This window comes from Strix aluco, chromosome 15 (genome assembly GCF_031877795.1).
Source record: "Strix aluco isolate bStrAlu1 chromosome 15, bStrAlu1.hap1, whole genome shotgun sequence".
In the NCBI taxonomy this organism is placed as follows: Eukaryota; Metazoa; Chordata; class Aves; order Strigiformes; family Strigidae; genus Strix; species Strix aluco.
The window spans coordinates 15,489,725-15,506,887 of NC_133945.1; the positions used below are offsets into that span (position 1 = coordinate 15,489,725).

At 34.1% G+C, this 17,163-nt stretch overlaps 1 protein-coding gene across 11 annotated transcripts in view; it reads left to right on the top strand.

The window, feature by feature from the left end:
- SNX29 (sorting nexin 29) overlaps positions 1-17,163 on the top strand; it is a 147,157-nt gene that overhangs the window by 80,034 nt on the left and 49,960 nt on the right. Inside the window, exon 20 of one of the 11 annotated variants that reach the window (XR_012625313.1) lies at positions 16,116-16,232. The exons of 7 other annotated variants lie outside the window; for them this stretch is intronic. Coding sequence is in view for 3 of the 4 variants with exons in the window: in XM_074841335.1 (XP_074697436.1) it covers positions 12,042-12,053 (12 nt within the window). In the remaining variant the exon portion in view is untranslated. 3 more of the 11 variants (XM_074841335.1, XM_074841336.1, XM_074841337.1) reach the window with 3 other exon arrangements.

Sequence of the window (17,163 nt, forward strand, 5' to 3'; positions counted from 1 at the left end):
TGATAGTATCAGTAAGAGTTGGGAAAAAAACCTTTCCCATCCATACGCACAAAAAAATAGGTGGCTATCATAAATATTTTTTACACCTGCTAGACAGTACCTGCTATTTTTGTACAAACTTTGCTCTGGTCAGTTGCAGATTCATTGATAATGTAGTTAATGCATTTATTTTTCCACTCACTGAAAACTGTTTTTATTAAATGAAATATTAATGACATACACAATAGACAAATGCACAAAATCTCAAAAAATGTACTGAACAGCTGTATGTGTAAACTGTAATCTCTACTCCATTCTTTTTGATAAATGCCAGCAATTAACACTAGTCAGTAATTCATTAAATAGTTCTGTACATTTTAAAAAGTATCAGTCTAAATTCCTTAAATTTCCTGTGCTGTTCACCAACTGTTGTAAATTCTTGAACCAGCTTTTTAATGGCATTTGGGTACTTAATTCCCATAATCTGTGTCTTTGTCTCTTAGCTCTGCCATTTTAAAATGGGAATTTCTGCGTTTTCCTATTATATAGGGATTTTGCAATAAATACAGTAAATATTGTAGTATGTAAGTAGTAAATATGTAGTATCATGTAGTTTAATCCTTAATTACCAAAACTTTAAAATGTTCAAGAGTTTAAATACACATTGGAATATACATCACAAATCCAGTAAGGATTGAGAAGTAATCAGATTTATTTTTCCTTCCAGTGTAGGAATGATCTGAAAAATTTATTTAACTATCACAAGTAAAATATTTGAGAGTTAAATCATTTTTATGACTAAAAATGTCTATACTAAACCACTGGGCACTTAAAAAAGCACATTCCTAATGTTAATCAAATTTGTTAGCTTTTATATGGGATTTTTTTTTTTTTTTTTTGCCTTAGTATCACTGAGCTCTTGTAGCAAATATTGAAGAACAACCAATCATAGTGATTGGTGTATGAAATTAGTAACGCACATAATCTGGAATAAGTGGTGGTGATATAAATATACATGGAGTTTATCAATAAAATCTGTAGGTCTGTTTGCTTGGCATAAAGTCCAGACTTAATGTAGTTAGTTGTTCATTGCCTGCTAACCAAGTAAATGAAAGTACTTGTGAGAGCTTTTCTGCTTTTTTTCGTATATTAGAAGTTTGTGCATTTTTCATTTTGTTTTCACTGGATAGTTTTGGAATAGAAACAATGTAGTTTCTTCTTTGTTACACAACCAATTCTCCTTTTTTGAAGTGATGTATCAGCCACTTTGATAAATTACAAAAGCCTTCTTTTTAAGCTTTTTTTTGATAGTCTTTCATCCTTTATTGCTTTAAATACTAATTGAATTACAACTTCAGTTGCACAATTGATGCATACAAAATTATCAGTAGAGCAACTCATTAGAAAATTTGTCTCACTTATTCTTTCAGTGCTTTAGCTTTGGGCCAAAATTCTACCTTAATCATGCCTAAACCCACAATCACTTTTTGTCATATCAGATCTCAGGGAAGTATCTTTTCTTTACAGTGAGAAATGGGTGCCATCCATTACACTCCTGAAAGACTCCTATGACGAGACATAAACCAGTTGTATAATTGGGTTGTTGAGTGATTATACTTCTGGCTACCTGCTGTAAATATCTTGCAAGTTGCAAAGTGGTGCTTTCACATCAGCTTTGCAAGAGCTTACCTCTGTTTATCACACAAGAGCTTATTTCCACAGCAGAGAGTGTAGGCAAATTTTTGTTCCTTCAAGTGGTGCTATTTTCTGTACCATGTCATAGTGTGTATTGCATTTAGGAATAGTGCATGGTTTTGTGCAGTATGGTGGATCATGCTTCAGGAACAATTACCCTATAGATCCAGCAGAAATAGGAGCCTCTTGGAACACATTGCACTATGTGACTGACTGAGATGGGTTAATGGCCTTGAGATGGCTGTCCTTTCCATGACAGAGCAAGTTAAAGTAATGAAAGGTTTAAAAATTCAGTGTAAAATTAATTAATTCATGTGGAAATGTCTGTCTTGGAATTCAGTAGAACTCCAGTTTAGGATAAGGGATTTGTGCAGGATGTTACACATGCAAATGTTTGGTAATAAGCATTAGAAGAGATATTATCAATACTGCTTTTTTCAGTACTGCTTTTTTAACTTTAATGACTACCAAAGCATGTTCCCTTTTAGATATGCTGTTAGATTTCAACAGAATTTTTTTCTCTCTGATACTAGTTATACTGTTTTTAATAGAATTGCAGCTGTCTTCCCATTTCTAGATTAATCAGTACAATCATAAATCAGCACCTAAAGAGCATTTTCAGCAGCTAAATTCTGCTAAGAAAAGTGTCTCTATGCAGTTTACGTCAATCTATGGTTTTCATATCCTTAACAAATCCTCAGTGTTATCAGATGCCCAAATAACATGTTGGTAAAACATAGTCCTCCATGTTCAAATGGCTAAAAATGTCTGTTTTACAGCCTTTGGAAAATGGTGTTATGTGCTTTTATATCCTTTCAGGACTGTACCTGAATGATGTTATTCATTGCATATCTTCAATACTGTGAGGCTAGTGAAGGTGATATGCTTATTCCAAATGTTAGTGGCGTTGAAAGAGGGTTTTACTGTAATTGATACCGCCCTTGATATCAGCACTAAATTTGGTGTTCAGTTATATCTCTCAGATTGAGGGAACCTCCAAGACCACAAGAGGACACCATGTTCTACAGAATGACCTAGAACCACTACTGCAGAGTCACAAAATACCATCCACTGGTTTGCTATGCAAAATATTGGAGCTCTGAGGAGGGAAGTTGACTAGAGGAGAGTAATGTAGAAAAAAACACTAATGAGAACTATCAATTTTTGTGCATAATTTTCCTGCTTACTGCAATAGAAATCAGGGAGATCAGGTTCAAATACAAAGTTGTAGAATTTGACACAGGGGAAAATGCAAAATGAAAGCAGAATTTCAGCTGAATGAGGATTTTAAAAAGTGAGGAAATCAAATATTTATTATTGCATATATATTGTCATTAAGTAGTAGTGAATCTGAAAATACTTGACAATTGTAAAACAATAGATTAAGAATCTAATATCTATATTAATTCTAATTATTATATTTTTAATGTATTTTTGCCTTTCACTTATTTTCCTTCAGTTGGGACAATTTATCTTAACAGTTCACGTTCATGATCTTTCAACAAATTGTGTATGTAGGACTAGAAACTCGCTTTAAAGCTTGAGGAAACATAAATTTAATATACAGAAAGCCAATTAGTAGAAAATGAACAAAGAAGAGGAAAGAATGCTGCTTTGGCCAAGTAAGCTTTTTTAAATTACAAAGAAGGGTCTGTATTTGCCTTTCAGGTTGGTAACCTTATTTTCAGTGTATCAATTTAAACATTTGAATATAGTAAGTTAGAACTAATATAAAGCGATGAAAAGGATAATTTGTTTTGTAAATGTTGCTTTGAATCAAGTCAGAACAGATAATTTAATTACTGAAGGAAAATACAACAATAATGCTTGCAAGACTCCATGTATTAAGTTTCATATATACTATCCCCATGATGTATATTTTCTACTAATGATCTTTCAGTGCTCGTAGCAAATAGTTGTCAAAGTCTTTATAAGTGGTCCTTGCAAGAATTAGTGTTCTTCCTTCAGTTTATCTGTGTTTTGTTTGAGTGAAGACAGGAAATTTATTCATTCTCTTTTTTTTTTTGCATGTATAAATGTCATATACTCATTATATATTTTGTACTTCTTTTTTAAACTGCAGATAATTTTATTTAAAACTTAAAAATGTGAACTGTATTTTTAACACTTGAGCTGTTTGATTTTGTAATTTTAAAACATGCTCCCCATGTATCAGCCCGGTTTGTGGTTTGCTAAGTACTTTATATGTAGATGCGTATCTAGACTTGTAATTTCAAACTATGGTTTTCTTGCATGAAATAGATTTTTGCCTTTTAGCTAGCCTTCAGGTACTTTGGATCTTTTGAATTCATACTTTCATTATCACAGTTTAAGTCTTTGTAACTACTGCCTTCCTGTCAGGTTCCTAATGTCAAAAGGACTAGTTTGCTTCTGTGAGCCAAGGTTCCTAATGTCAAAAGGACTGGTTTGCTTCTGTGAGCCAGCCCACTCTAGGTTCATACGATCATAATACTTGTTTGCAAAGGGATCCCTGTATGCTTTTGCATAGAAATATAGCTTAATTTTTTTCATTTAAGATGAGCCCTTATATTTAGCTTTTGTTGGTGCTGTGTTCATGTCTCACTTCTTGAAATGGTTAAGTAACTCAGACTAATGGTTAAGTAATAATATGTGAGTATTTACTGGACCTATTATTCTAATTTTTTGAGTATTGCAGTGTCTTTAAAATGGCAGTTGCTACTTCTGCATTGGGCAGATTATAACATTTAGAGTGGGGTTTAGTAACTGAGTTACAGAGGACATCTAATTAAGTATGCTCTTGCAAGGGCATTGTCCCAATAGAGGACATATCAAAATAGAAATGGTTCTTTACTTCCACTGAAGACTTGAACTCAGTGATTGTCTAAGTGTCTAGAGATTGAATATAAGGTAGCTTTCCACTGAGTGCTGACTTGACTCCATGATACCCTTTGCTTTCCTTTAAAACATTGGATACCCCATATGGAAAGAATACACAGCACTTTTCTGAGATTAGAAGAGAGTGACTTTGCCATGACTCCTCAACTGCATAGGAGGAACAATACAGAAATCTAAAATGAGTTTTCTGTCTAGAAGAAAATGTTGAGAGCAACATCATTCATCATTTGTATCCCATGCAACTGAAATCTGTGAGTTGCTTCTCCTGTCATAGCTTGTTTCATGCCCAAATGTTAGTTCAAGAAAGTAAATGTCCCTCTCATCTATCAGTGACTAAACTAAATTGTAGATTATTTTGTGTATGTAAATATTTTAAAAGTTTGTAAATGTTATGTGTATGTATCTTAAAAGGTATCTATCTGTATGTACATATATACATATGTGTATGCATATGACAACACCAAAGACAGCATTTAGGTTATATATGAAGTTGGCTTCTGGAATATATCTTGTAATTCTGCAAGTTCTATTCACTAGGGACTTTATCTTTTTCCCATTTATGTCAGTGAAAATCCTGCCTTTGCACTAGCAGTGCAGATGGCTTCTTTTTTTTTTTTTTTTTTCCTGCTAGCATAGCTGCTTTTTAATCCATGTCTGGTCTGTTTGCCTGTTGCTGAAGATAGTGAAGAGTTTAAGACAGTCTGCAGGATAACTATTTTAGGATTAAAATACATAGAAGGAAAAGATTTTATTGCGAATAAAAGAAACAGAATATAGCTTGTGTATTATGCTTATAATATTTATTGTTTTTTAAGAGTTTATAAAGTAAAGTGTTGTATGGTGCTCTGTGTGTGTCTATGTATATATGTGAAGTGATTTGAAGCCATGCAAATTAGAGTTTGAATTTTCCTATTTTTGCTTTTAAGGGTTTCACATTATGCAATTGATGTGTAACCCCTGTTAGGGATTTCCTTACTGTAAAAAGTTGATCTGCCATTTTGGGGCAGCAGGACTTAGACAATCACTCTGTATATATTCAGAGACAAGTACCCTTTTAAAGCTGCTTTTTAGACCAAATAATGGAGGTACTGAACTTCTCCTGGAAAGGGATAAGAGGAGGAGGAGCATGAGAGGAATAAGGTTTTTTTAAGGAAGCCCCCCCCTCAAGTTTGGCAGAAAGAAGCAAGGGAAAAGGCTGCAAGGCTTTTCATCATGCATAGGTCAAGAAAGCAGTGCTGTCCTGTATTATGTATCAGAGTTCATGGTTGAGTGGTAAGCTGGCCTTGAAGTTTCCCTGAGGGGAACATTTCTGGGTTAGGGACAGAGGTCGTCAGACCAATGCATTTCCATGAAGATTCCAGTACTGGATCCTCTGCTTCTTCTTTTTCACTTGTTTTCTACTGTTTCTGTGGCATGAAGTTCTTGTATGTGTGCAAGTATCTAAGATACAGTTCTGGTGTTTGAGATTTCTTATTAACTTGTGGATGTATTTTTCTGTGGGAAGGAGGGAGGGTAGCTGCTACTGGTTTGGGCTGAGGAGAGAGATGAATGATTTGAGGAGATAGCTGTTTGGGGGAAAAAAAAAACCCACTTGTTTTGCTGGTGTTTTTCAGAGGGCATGATACTACATAATTTTCTTTCAAGGTTATTGACATGTTCAATAGAGCTATTTCTGCCTCCTGAAGAAAAGACCTGTGTGTTTACCATAATCTGTCACATTTACAACACAGAATATGAGTTCAAAATTCAGTGTTTATTGTCCTATGCTCACTACAATACATAATACATTACATAATTTGCATATATACATTGACGCAGTATGTATTTTGCTATTGTGATCCAGTGAAACTGTGAGATACTGTTGACTCACAGATGAGCATTCAGGACTGAGAGAAAAAAGGAATGAAACTTCCTGCATCTTTCAGATCTGGAGAAGGGCCTGTGTTCATACTTCTTCCAGATTCACTACTATTCCAATAAATACCCCGTACCATCACGTTACTAAAAGCAGTACTAGTAATTCTAGACTGACATAGAAAATCATGTTCATGGTTTAAAGGAATTAATTCACAAGGTGCATGTGTATGTTCAATGTACATTTTATTGCCATGATAGCAAATGTGATTGTAGTAGTTAATGTACTGGCAGTGTTTGAAATATGTATTTTAAAATACCTAAGTGTAACAATTCCTGTTTAACTTGTATATAGACAATAACAGAAGAAATATGGAGTGCTTGAAAGAGGATGATTCCGAAAGAATCATAGGGAAGGAAGTAATTTCGTTTTAGGGTTGGGTGTTTTTGTGTCCTGATTCAGAAAAGCACTTCAAGACATCCTAAAATATAAGTACGTGTTTGCCTTGCATTGAAATCAGAAGTGCAGATATATGTGCTTTTGTACTTTATGGGGTTTAGTAGCTCATAGAAACTGTCCTTCATCAGATTAGTTTGTCAAAGTCATACTGTCATAGGGAGCTGTGACTTAGAAAGCAGAGAAGAAAGCAAAACTTCTAGCTAATGCCTTTGGGGCAGTGGGCTAAGTAATATTTCTTAGTACTAAGCTTTGATATCCAATGTCTTCAAGTAGAATTAGTAGAAAATTATGACTCTCAGATGTTTCAGAATTGGAACACATTTATTAAAGGAGAAAAGCTTTGCAAATATAAATCCTTAAGTTATATATTAAAAATTTGAAGTTAAAGATTGCTTTCATTAATGCTTGCTTAATTTGATTTTTGGGTGATGTAATATAGCTCCTTAAATATAGCCGCTATATTATGCTTAATTTTCAAAGTGAGTAGTTTTTAATTTTCAACCCTCTTAGTGGACTTGACTTGTTTATTGAGTTATTTTCATATACTATTTTGCCTTGTGAGTTTTAGGAAAAACTGTAGCTAATATAAATTTGGCAGACATGCTTGTGCTGTACTATGGTTAAAAATAAAAGGAAGGGATCTGTTTGTATTGTGTTCAAATCAGGAAGGGGGCTCAAATTAATCTTATATGTATAGCCATATGTGTTAATTCTATAACACTGTTTTTATGGCATTCTAAAGCCATAAAAGAAACTATGTCCTCTAAAGTCATGATGTTACTCATAATTGGAAAGTTCAATTCTCAAAGAAGTGTGAGCTTTAAATAGCCATTGAGATTAAATTAATACAATCTAGTTTTCAAATAGGTAACTTAATTGAAGTACCACACAGGTAGAAATAAAAATAATTTCACACTTGGCATAATTATTAAGATTTCTAGTCACAGCACACCTCTTTTCTGACACTGTCACCCGCACACTAAGGGGGACTACAGAGTATTTCAGATTTTGAATCCAAACCCTCTGGTTTTTCTACCGGAAAAGACTGCAATTGATGTTTTATGTATACAGCACTTAGAAAAGAGCATTCAGTTCTTCATTTTCCATTTTTTTGTCATATCACTATCTAAGAGAAGAGAAATAAGTCAGTAGGAAATGGTTGGCTTTTATGTGACAAATACTTTATAGCAAACACTTCATCTTCAAGTTCTGTGGTAGGAAATGTCTGGGTTACCTGAAACTCAGCATGAAGGTTAAAGCTAGCACAGTGCAGAGTAGTCTATTTCATTTTCAGTGATTTAATTTAAAAGGTAAACAGTTTGCCAACTCATACTTCTCCATCTCTTTCAGAATGTCTCACTGAATTAATGTGTTCATTTGGTGCTCAAGTGTAACATTTCATGAAAAGAGTGAATTGAGTATTTTTCTTTTCAAGTCACAAAAAATTGCTGTTAATTGCTGTTGAAGTTTAGGAAGAAGGAACACAGACTATTTGGGGTCTACAAAACAAAATTTTGCCTGTCAAGTTGTTTTTATTTTTGCTGTCTTGTAATCCTATAGTTAAGAGAAGCAATTTATTCTAAAAAATTATTGAAGATAGAGCCCATAGAAACAGTTCAGATGGTGTTGCTTTACATCATGATATTATGGTGGAAAAAAAAGAAAGTAATGTAATTTACATGCTGCTTGGACAACTGCTAGATAAAAATATTTCAGTTTTATAACAACTCATGCGTCATTTAGGTATTCTAGTAGCCTCCTGGTATAAAATGAAAATATAAAAATAATTTCCTAAATTTATTTCTTACTGTGTTAGTGATGCTGAATTACCAAGTTACTTGGATTAATACATTTCCCTTCAGAGACATCTTAGCAGGGACACCTGATTACAGAAATAAAACTAAAACCTCCTTCCTCTGAATTTGAAATTTTACCCACATTTTTCTGTCTTTCTGTACGTATCAATATGCTTGATTTTACACCCTCCCCCACTCCATCAATATGCTTGATTTTACACCCTCCCCCACCACCTCCCCCCCCAATGTATTGTTTTATAAATATTGGCAAATTCTAATCTTACTTGCTGTACACCTTTTTGGGTGATTGATAGTACTAAGCGTATTCAGTGTTAGTTTTTTAAAAAGTGGAGAAAACTAAATATTGAATACCTCAGATCGTGTGAAATGCTGGAGACACTTCCTGCATGAAAAATCTGTTCTTTCTCCATTGTACCATGTAAAATATCTTCACATGAAGGCACTATAAATAACAGGCACTTGATATCAATATTCCTCATTCATTCAGTTTGAATTTTAGAAAACAGAACCATCCTATCAGAGTTTATATAAATAAAATTTCTATTAAAGAAGCATCTAGACTTTTGAGTGGGAGTGAAGTTCAAGGACCACCTTGTATCCTGCTACTGTTTTAGCAGTTGGAATGTAAACTGCTGTATTAATGAATTTTTCTGATTTTGGTGGGTTTGGGTTGTTTTTTTGTTTGTGTTTTTTTTTTTTTCCAAATCACACTTTTACTTCTAGAGTTAAAACATTTCAAATAAATATGTTTGGATACTGTTAGCCCACAGGTGTAGACAGTAGCTAGAAGCTAGCAGCCTTCTTGCAGATTTCCTTTAGATGTCTTAGATGTTGCTGGTTATCAGCAGACTAAGCAAGACTGCTATAATCCTAGCCAGATCTATGAGGGGAGAGGTTAGCCAAGGGAGCGGTATCTGGGCCGTTGCGTGGCTCCCTGTAGCCATCGTCTTTCAGCAGCTCTATGGCAGTCTGCACCCATCCTTATTCTCCTAGTGTCCCCGCTCATGACTTCTTGGAACCACCCAACAAGAGAGATGTGGCATAGGTTTTACTTGAGGGTTTTTACTGGAAAGGGAAAATATTTACTGAAATGTGGTAGAGAAATAGTTGTTACTGAACTTTGGGGAATTTTGAAAGCGATTTTTTTCATTTGCTGAGAGAGTAGAAGAGAAATTATAGTTTTTCGTTAACCTGTTTGTGTGTTTGGCTCTTTGCTGTGGTTTTTATTTTATTTATTTATTATTATTTTATTTTTAAGGGAAGGTATCACTGTAAGATCGTAGGTACCACGTTTCTAAAGGGTTTTGGGGTTGTTTTTTGTTGTTTTAAATTTATAATCTGTCTTGTTCTTCAGGGCATTTTCAAACCTGATAAAAGAAAAAAATTAAGAAAGAGAACTTCAGTATAGGGGGAAGCACTGAACTGAGACATATTTTAACTAATATTGTTGATAGTTATTACCATAATATAGACTAGTGAAAAAATGGATCTCAATTTCATGAACTGTTGTAGTTTCCAGAATCTCCTGAATAAAAATATAGAGTGGACCGATTATACTTGGTGTGAGGAGAAAACAGAAATAGAATTTCCCTGTTCAATAGCTGAGCAAAAGATGAGCTCTAGGGGTCTTGCTATAGGCTGCAGTTTTCTACTGATGCTTTTTAATGAACAGTTGATTCCTTACCAGTTGACAAATTGACACATGGCTGGCATTTACCTCTTTAAATAACAAAGTATTTAGATGACACTGGATTTTGTTAGCATAACGTTACCAATTGAGTTTTTTTAACAGTGACATTAAACACAACACTAAAAAGAGATCAGTTTTGGTTTTATTATCAATTTCTTTTTTCTGTTGATAAATTTATTAATTTTTAACACTTTTCTCAGAGAGAGTTTTGAGAAAGTTTAGCCTTTTGGATGGACAATATTGATAGCTTGAAAATGTCTTAAGAAACATACTTGGTTCCAGGATGCTGTAAATGCCTGAGCTGATTTAGAGAGTTATAAGACTTAGTTTGACTGAGATTTATTACACAGGGGAAGAATTTATCAAAATGGGATTGTCTGTTGTTTTGATAGGGACTGGGGACCGCACACTTTTATGTATCTGTTAACAAGCTTGTGCTCTGGACTTGCTTAGAGGATGCTATACAGCAACATTTTATTCTAAGAAAGCATGGACAACCTTAGTATGACTATAAACCTTAGTAGCTATAATGCTGTGATATATGAACTACCCTCTTACTCAAAATAGAAGTTGGACTTTTTTCAAAAATTAACATTTGAGTAAAAACCATATTTGTGAGGCATAGACTGAGCTTGCAGCTCCTCTGATGACCTGAGAAGGCTGGCACAGCTGCCGAGCAACCATTTCCTTGCTGAACAGTCAGGGTGTGCTGAGCAGCTCTGCATAGTACTGCAGGAGATGCCTCAAGTCTCAAAAAATCAGAAATGCTAATGAAAATGTTGCAATTGTCAACATAATTTTTTACTAGACTGAGGGTATTGACAGGACTGTAGCTCACCCTTAGCATGACTGCTGCTGGATGGGTTTGCAACAGTGTCTTTTTCAGATTACTTTATCTGAAAGCATTACTTTCTGGTATCATTGAAATGAATCTATAGTTGGAGATGGAAATGCATCAACTATTTTAGTAGAGAAACACAGAGTAATAATTACAATTACGTAATAAATCTCTATTTAATGAAAGATACATTTCTTTTCAAAACTGACAGTTCCTTGATTTCTTCTTCATATCTGAGCCTTTTAAATTCCTGTTTGTTCCACTGAACAGTAAATGTAAAAAAATCTCACAGTGGGATCAGAAAAATAGCAATTTGATGTATTGTATACCCTTGTTTTGTTGTATAATGCTAGCCTGATTCTGCCATACAGAAACTGGCAATACAAATAGGATGGAAATTTTAAGTTTATCTAGTTTCAATAATTTTGAGATTTTTTTTTTTTGTATAATATGGTAGTATTTGGTATATTTAGTATTGGAAAACTGTACCTCTGTAAAACTGTTTCATGATGCAGTAGTTATTGAAGGACAGGTGTATTCAAGTCGTGTTTTATTGTGACCTTTGCAAAGGTGTCAATTAGCCTGTAAAAATTAATACTTGCTATCTAACTATTTTTTACTCACAAAACAGTGAGAGTGACTCAGTGATTGAATGCTTAATTAGCTCCCATTTCAGCTTCTGATTTCCAGCTTCATTTTTGAGATCAACGATTTTGATTTCTTGTAAATAGACAAAAACTGGTATGATAATTTTGCGAAGAGCAGTTGACCAGGATGGTGAAAAATATTAGGCTAAACTAGAATAACCTGAGTTTATTTCTGCATTTGCAGGTTCATCTTTGAATAGTACTCTTGTCAGCTTCGCTTGGGATGGGATCCATTGTGTGGTATCATTAAAGTCCTAAAGCCGTGTTTCCTTTTATTTTAATTGAGTTGGATTGAGCCCTGAGCTTTTCTGTTGTTTGGTTTTGTTTTGTTTTTTCCCCCAGCACTAACAATAGGAGGTTAGTTAAATGATAAATAATGGCTAGAACGTCAGAGTCAGTGAATTTTATGTTGATTGAAACAGCGCCAAACCCAGAATATAAAAGTATTTTATGTGTCCCTAAATCATGGCAGGTAACCATGGCAATCATACCATTTCCAACAGCTCATGGAAAATATTTGAAACATCTTAAGCGAGCTGTACCATTAATAATGAAGAATATCAGTATTTTGCCATCTGTTACATACTAACAGTGTATATGAAAGACCAGCAATTGTGTGAAACAATTTGAACTGCAAGTTGGAATGATCTTGGGTTGTAATGAAAAACTGTAAAACAGCGTAACATAAAATATGGTATGTCAGACTCTGCTTTTTAGTTTTACAGCTTAACATCATCTTCTAATATCTGTTGAGAGTCTGTAAGATTTCCTTATGTATTCTTATTTTTAGAGATTTGTACTTTGATATTAGCATTTTGTTTGGGCAGAAACTTGGCAAATTCTTAGCCAAAAGGAATTTCATAAAATATTTTGGGAGACATTAATTTCAGATTAAAAATATTTTCCCAGATGTGTTTTGATGCTTCTGCAATCTGAAGCAGTTTTGCTTGTTAACTGAAATTTTGTGTACTCTTAATCAAAAGTATATGCTCTTGAACTGTGGGCTAGGAAATAACTTTGACAGTAGTATGTACAGAAACATTAGTAGCTTTTTTTTTTTTTCAGAAAATATGCCTACAAATTGAAAGTGAATGCTGGTATGTTAGGTCTCAATTAACAATTTCTGTACAGTATAAGTTTACTCTGCATAAATTGGTAGTAAATGTGGCCAAGTTGCCCTACAGATGTATATCAGAACCTGTCCATATTTTTTATGTAACTGAGTCCCTCTCTATATAGTACCCTTCCTTTTAACAGGGAAAAAGAGATTCTTAATCAATTAAGAAGAGCAATGGATTATGTTTATAGGCAAGGTATCCCTGCACGTGCTAATTCCTTTTCTATGCGCAGAACGCTTTCACGGGTTGTTAATCAGGTGGTGCTGAATACATGAGGCTTTCTCTTTGGTCAGATCGGAGCCGCTTTTCAAGTGCAGTAAGGTAATTTCAGCATCATTACAAAAAGCAATAGTAGCTGTCCATAAATAATCTCTCACACTGAGGATATATGGCCCCAAAGAGTATCTTTTGAATTGCAAAGAAATCTCAAATCTTAAAAGTAGAGCTCCTGCCTTCTCTGAATACTCTTTTGCCCCCTGTAGTGCTATGGGATCAGGGATTGGGCTTGTCATGAATACAGTAGGAGATGTTTTACCAGTAATAGTCAAGAGTTAAATTTCTTCAAGTTTGTTGGGATCATTTAATCTACCACTGGACCCAGTTAGAAGAACTGAAAGGGCCAGTTAGTCTTGCCTTTTGGTTTTAAAGTTAGTAGGATTGTAGCCAATTGTTCAAACAATTTCATGGAAAGATTTGTAGAAACAGAATATAGGGCCTGACTCAGGAAAATGCTTAAAAACATGTTCTCCCAAATTGGTTTTAGAAGGATCTGGTATGTTCTATAAAAATAGAGGAAACCTTAATATAGTCTGTTTTTTCTGTAATAATTTCAAATTACGTATAATTTCTGTCCTATAAACAGTTACAGCTCTTGAAGGTATAGGAACCAAATATGTATAATGCTGGGTTTAGTGCCATTTTTGGTATGTTCTTCGGGAAAAAAATTACTCAAAATTTATTTCTATAGCCAGATTTGAGATAACTTACTGGTTTTTGTCCAGAGCTCCAGCTAGTGCTGTTGTTTTAAAAAAGCAACATATGTAATAAAGGCAGGTAAAATTCATAAAGCATTCTTGCAAATTAAAAGAGGCGTTAATGAGGCAAAGAAAAGATCTTCATTGTGATTTGGATCCCAACTGGTCAAATGACTGGCTTGATGATTCAAGACACAAGTTCTTTTTCCTTCTTAGAGACAAGACTTACTATTTATTCATCTTACGAGTTCCATTTCTTCTATACATTTTTCTTACCTGAATTTCAAAAACCACCTTTGATCTTTATTATAATCCCCATCCCTATTTTTGAGAGCAGGTCTCCTTTTTCAGCTATGTTAGCAGGATTTCTCTTCAGTGAGATCTTGAAAGTGTGCGTTTATTTAGTACTGTTACTTTATCTTTCCATGCATGTATTTGTTTTCCTAAAAATGAAATTATATAATCTAACCTTTAATATGATGAAAATGGAAGTTCTTTTGCAAAAGTACATGTAGTTGTAACTTTAACAAAATTACTTTGTCCCCAAAGTACATTCCTGTGTGAGTAGATATGCAAGTGTAAATTTGTATTGTCAGATACAATCTCTTACAATCACCAAAGATATGTACTAAAAGTATGGGGTTTTTTCACTGGTACCAAATCCAAATTGTTCCCTTTATTTTTTGCTTGTAAATAAAAATATCGTTTAGGAGTTAGACTATAAAATACTAACTAGATTTCAGTTGTAGATAATTGGGTCCAATGAAGAGAGGGTAACAGTTACCTTTTTATAATTTGAGATGGAAAAAATTGGCCAGACTTTGAACCAATTATGTTTTTCTATTACCAATTATTCTATTTACTCTTTTGTGACAAAAAGTCTTTATTACTGCAACAACTTGGCAGTAACAACGGCGTGCTAAAATAACTCGTCTGAGTAGCCAACCTGCTGTTGCAAAATGCACATTTAATGATAAAGTTTAGACCTATAGCTGAATCATTTTGCCCTTGGTTTATGTTACTTCTGGTAACGACAGTGGGTCTTAGTACATGGTACAGAATTTCATGGTAGATAGCTCAGTGTTTGTTTTAGAGATCAAATTTATATCAGGCTAGAAGAACATTTTTAGCTGTTTTCAGGCTGAGTGTAATTTCTGAGAATTTCTGTATTGCGTTTGGATAAATGGCAGAAAAATAGCTATATTATAAGCACTAATTCAATCAGCTGTAAACAGCAAAAATGCATTCCCTAAGCATGTTCTCACAGTCTTAATTAGAAAACTTCTTTGTGACATTATTATCTCTAGTTAATGAGATTCTTTACAATAACAGAAGGGATAGAAAGTACCTGTATTCAGCATTTTGCTCTTGTGTTTATAACAAAGTGGTCCTGCCAGTGAAAGATGTATTTATTTAAATACATGTGCAGTACAGAAGGTTTACTGAAAGAATGCAGCTTCTGCTTAAGACCAAATTTGAATATAATTGAAGTGATTTCACTGAAAATACTGTTGTTCAGGATTTGTGACCAAAAAAACTTAAGAGCTGAAAAAGCACTAATGAACGTGGTACTTGAAAAATGGAGATTTTCTTGGAGGCTTGAAAACATAATTGATAGAAGTGATGAAAGTAGAATCAAGGAAGCATAGTCAGGGTGAGGCCAGTTCTTTGGAATGGTTCTAAGCTGAGGCCGTATCTGTGCTGAGAACAGGCTTGTAGAGCAAAGCAGTGCTCCTCCTTCCTCTGTTACACGCAGTCAAGTAAGACTGGGCAGAGGGTTACTCCATAATTGGTTTCACATGCCAAACATCACCACCACTCATGTAGTTAAAGCTTTCAGAACCAAAGCTGTTCCACGGTCTTTTTCTTCTTCTCTGACCTATGTGCTGCTTTCTGGTCTTCTGCCTCACATAGCTGGTGATAGCAAATTAGTATCCCTACTAGTGTTAATTTAAATCCTTTGAGTGAAAAGATGGGAAGAGAAGGCTGGTCCTTGAGCTAGGCAAAGAATCCAGTAGGAACAAAAATCTTAGTGAAAAGAGGAAAAATAAAATTTGTTAGTTAATTAGTATTGCACCACACTTTTATGTATTATTAGCATTCCATTCAATTATAATATTATGTGTCGCCACGTATTAAAATTTGTGCTTTAACGTTTCCCAACAGCTTGTGTAGACTTCTGTTCCACACATTTGTCCAGACTTCATCAGTGCAGCGGGGCATGGAGCAAGCTGTTGCTCTGTTCTGTTTGAGTAGTAACTGTACTCAGTTGTGGAGTACTGGGTGAGTGACTGCAGAGTGGATTGCATGGTCAACAATGCAGCTTTGTTTTTTAATAAAGTATCAGTTTCCAAGAGTTTTAAGACTTCATTTCTTCATTTATCAGTAAATCAATTAGCACTAGAATCACTTGCTATGCAATTTGTGTGTAGTGTGCATATGTTGCTGAAAAAGAATGTGACTGATAAAAAAGAAATAGCAAACCATATAGTACATAGGGTTTTTTTATTTTCACACTGATCTTGATTATTACATGTATTAATATAAAACTGAAATGTAAAACAGGGTTGGACATCTGTGTAAGTTCATACCTAGAAAACAGAAAAGATGAATCTGTATATATTTTGAAATTTTGTGAACTTAACACAAGCACTGCCTAAGTTTTTAAAGCCTGTAAGTATGAATGTCTTCAGCAGTTATAAATGTTACAGTAATCACAATTACATGTTAAGTAATTACAGGCAAATAAAAGACAAGAGCAGAAAATACTTCCTTAAATTATAAAAAATGAGGCTATTTTTAGTATATAGGATTATTTGCCAATATTTGCAAATGTACCTTACTTAACATAGGTTGTGGTTTGGTTTTTTTTTTAATTCTATAAATTTAAATTACTTCTTAGAGAAATGTCATTCAGAATCTTTTCTCATTTTCTTATGTCTCTTAAGAGTATTGCTGTTCCTGGTAACTTCTCCTAATGAGAGATAAGAACAGAATAAAATGTCAGTAAAGGTTCTAAGAACTCTGTAGCAGTCCTGAATTCAAAGGAGCATCCCTGCTTTGGTGATGAGTTAGTCTGTTTTACCTAATGAAGGAATAATCTTCACATTTGCATCCCATGCATGGCAATATGGCTTGAACCTTTTTAATACAATGAATTTATTCAGTGTTGTCAAATGTATTTATGGTGTTTTGTTGGTGGGTTGTCATTTTT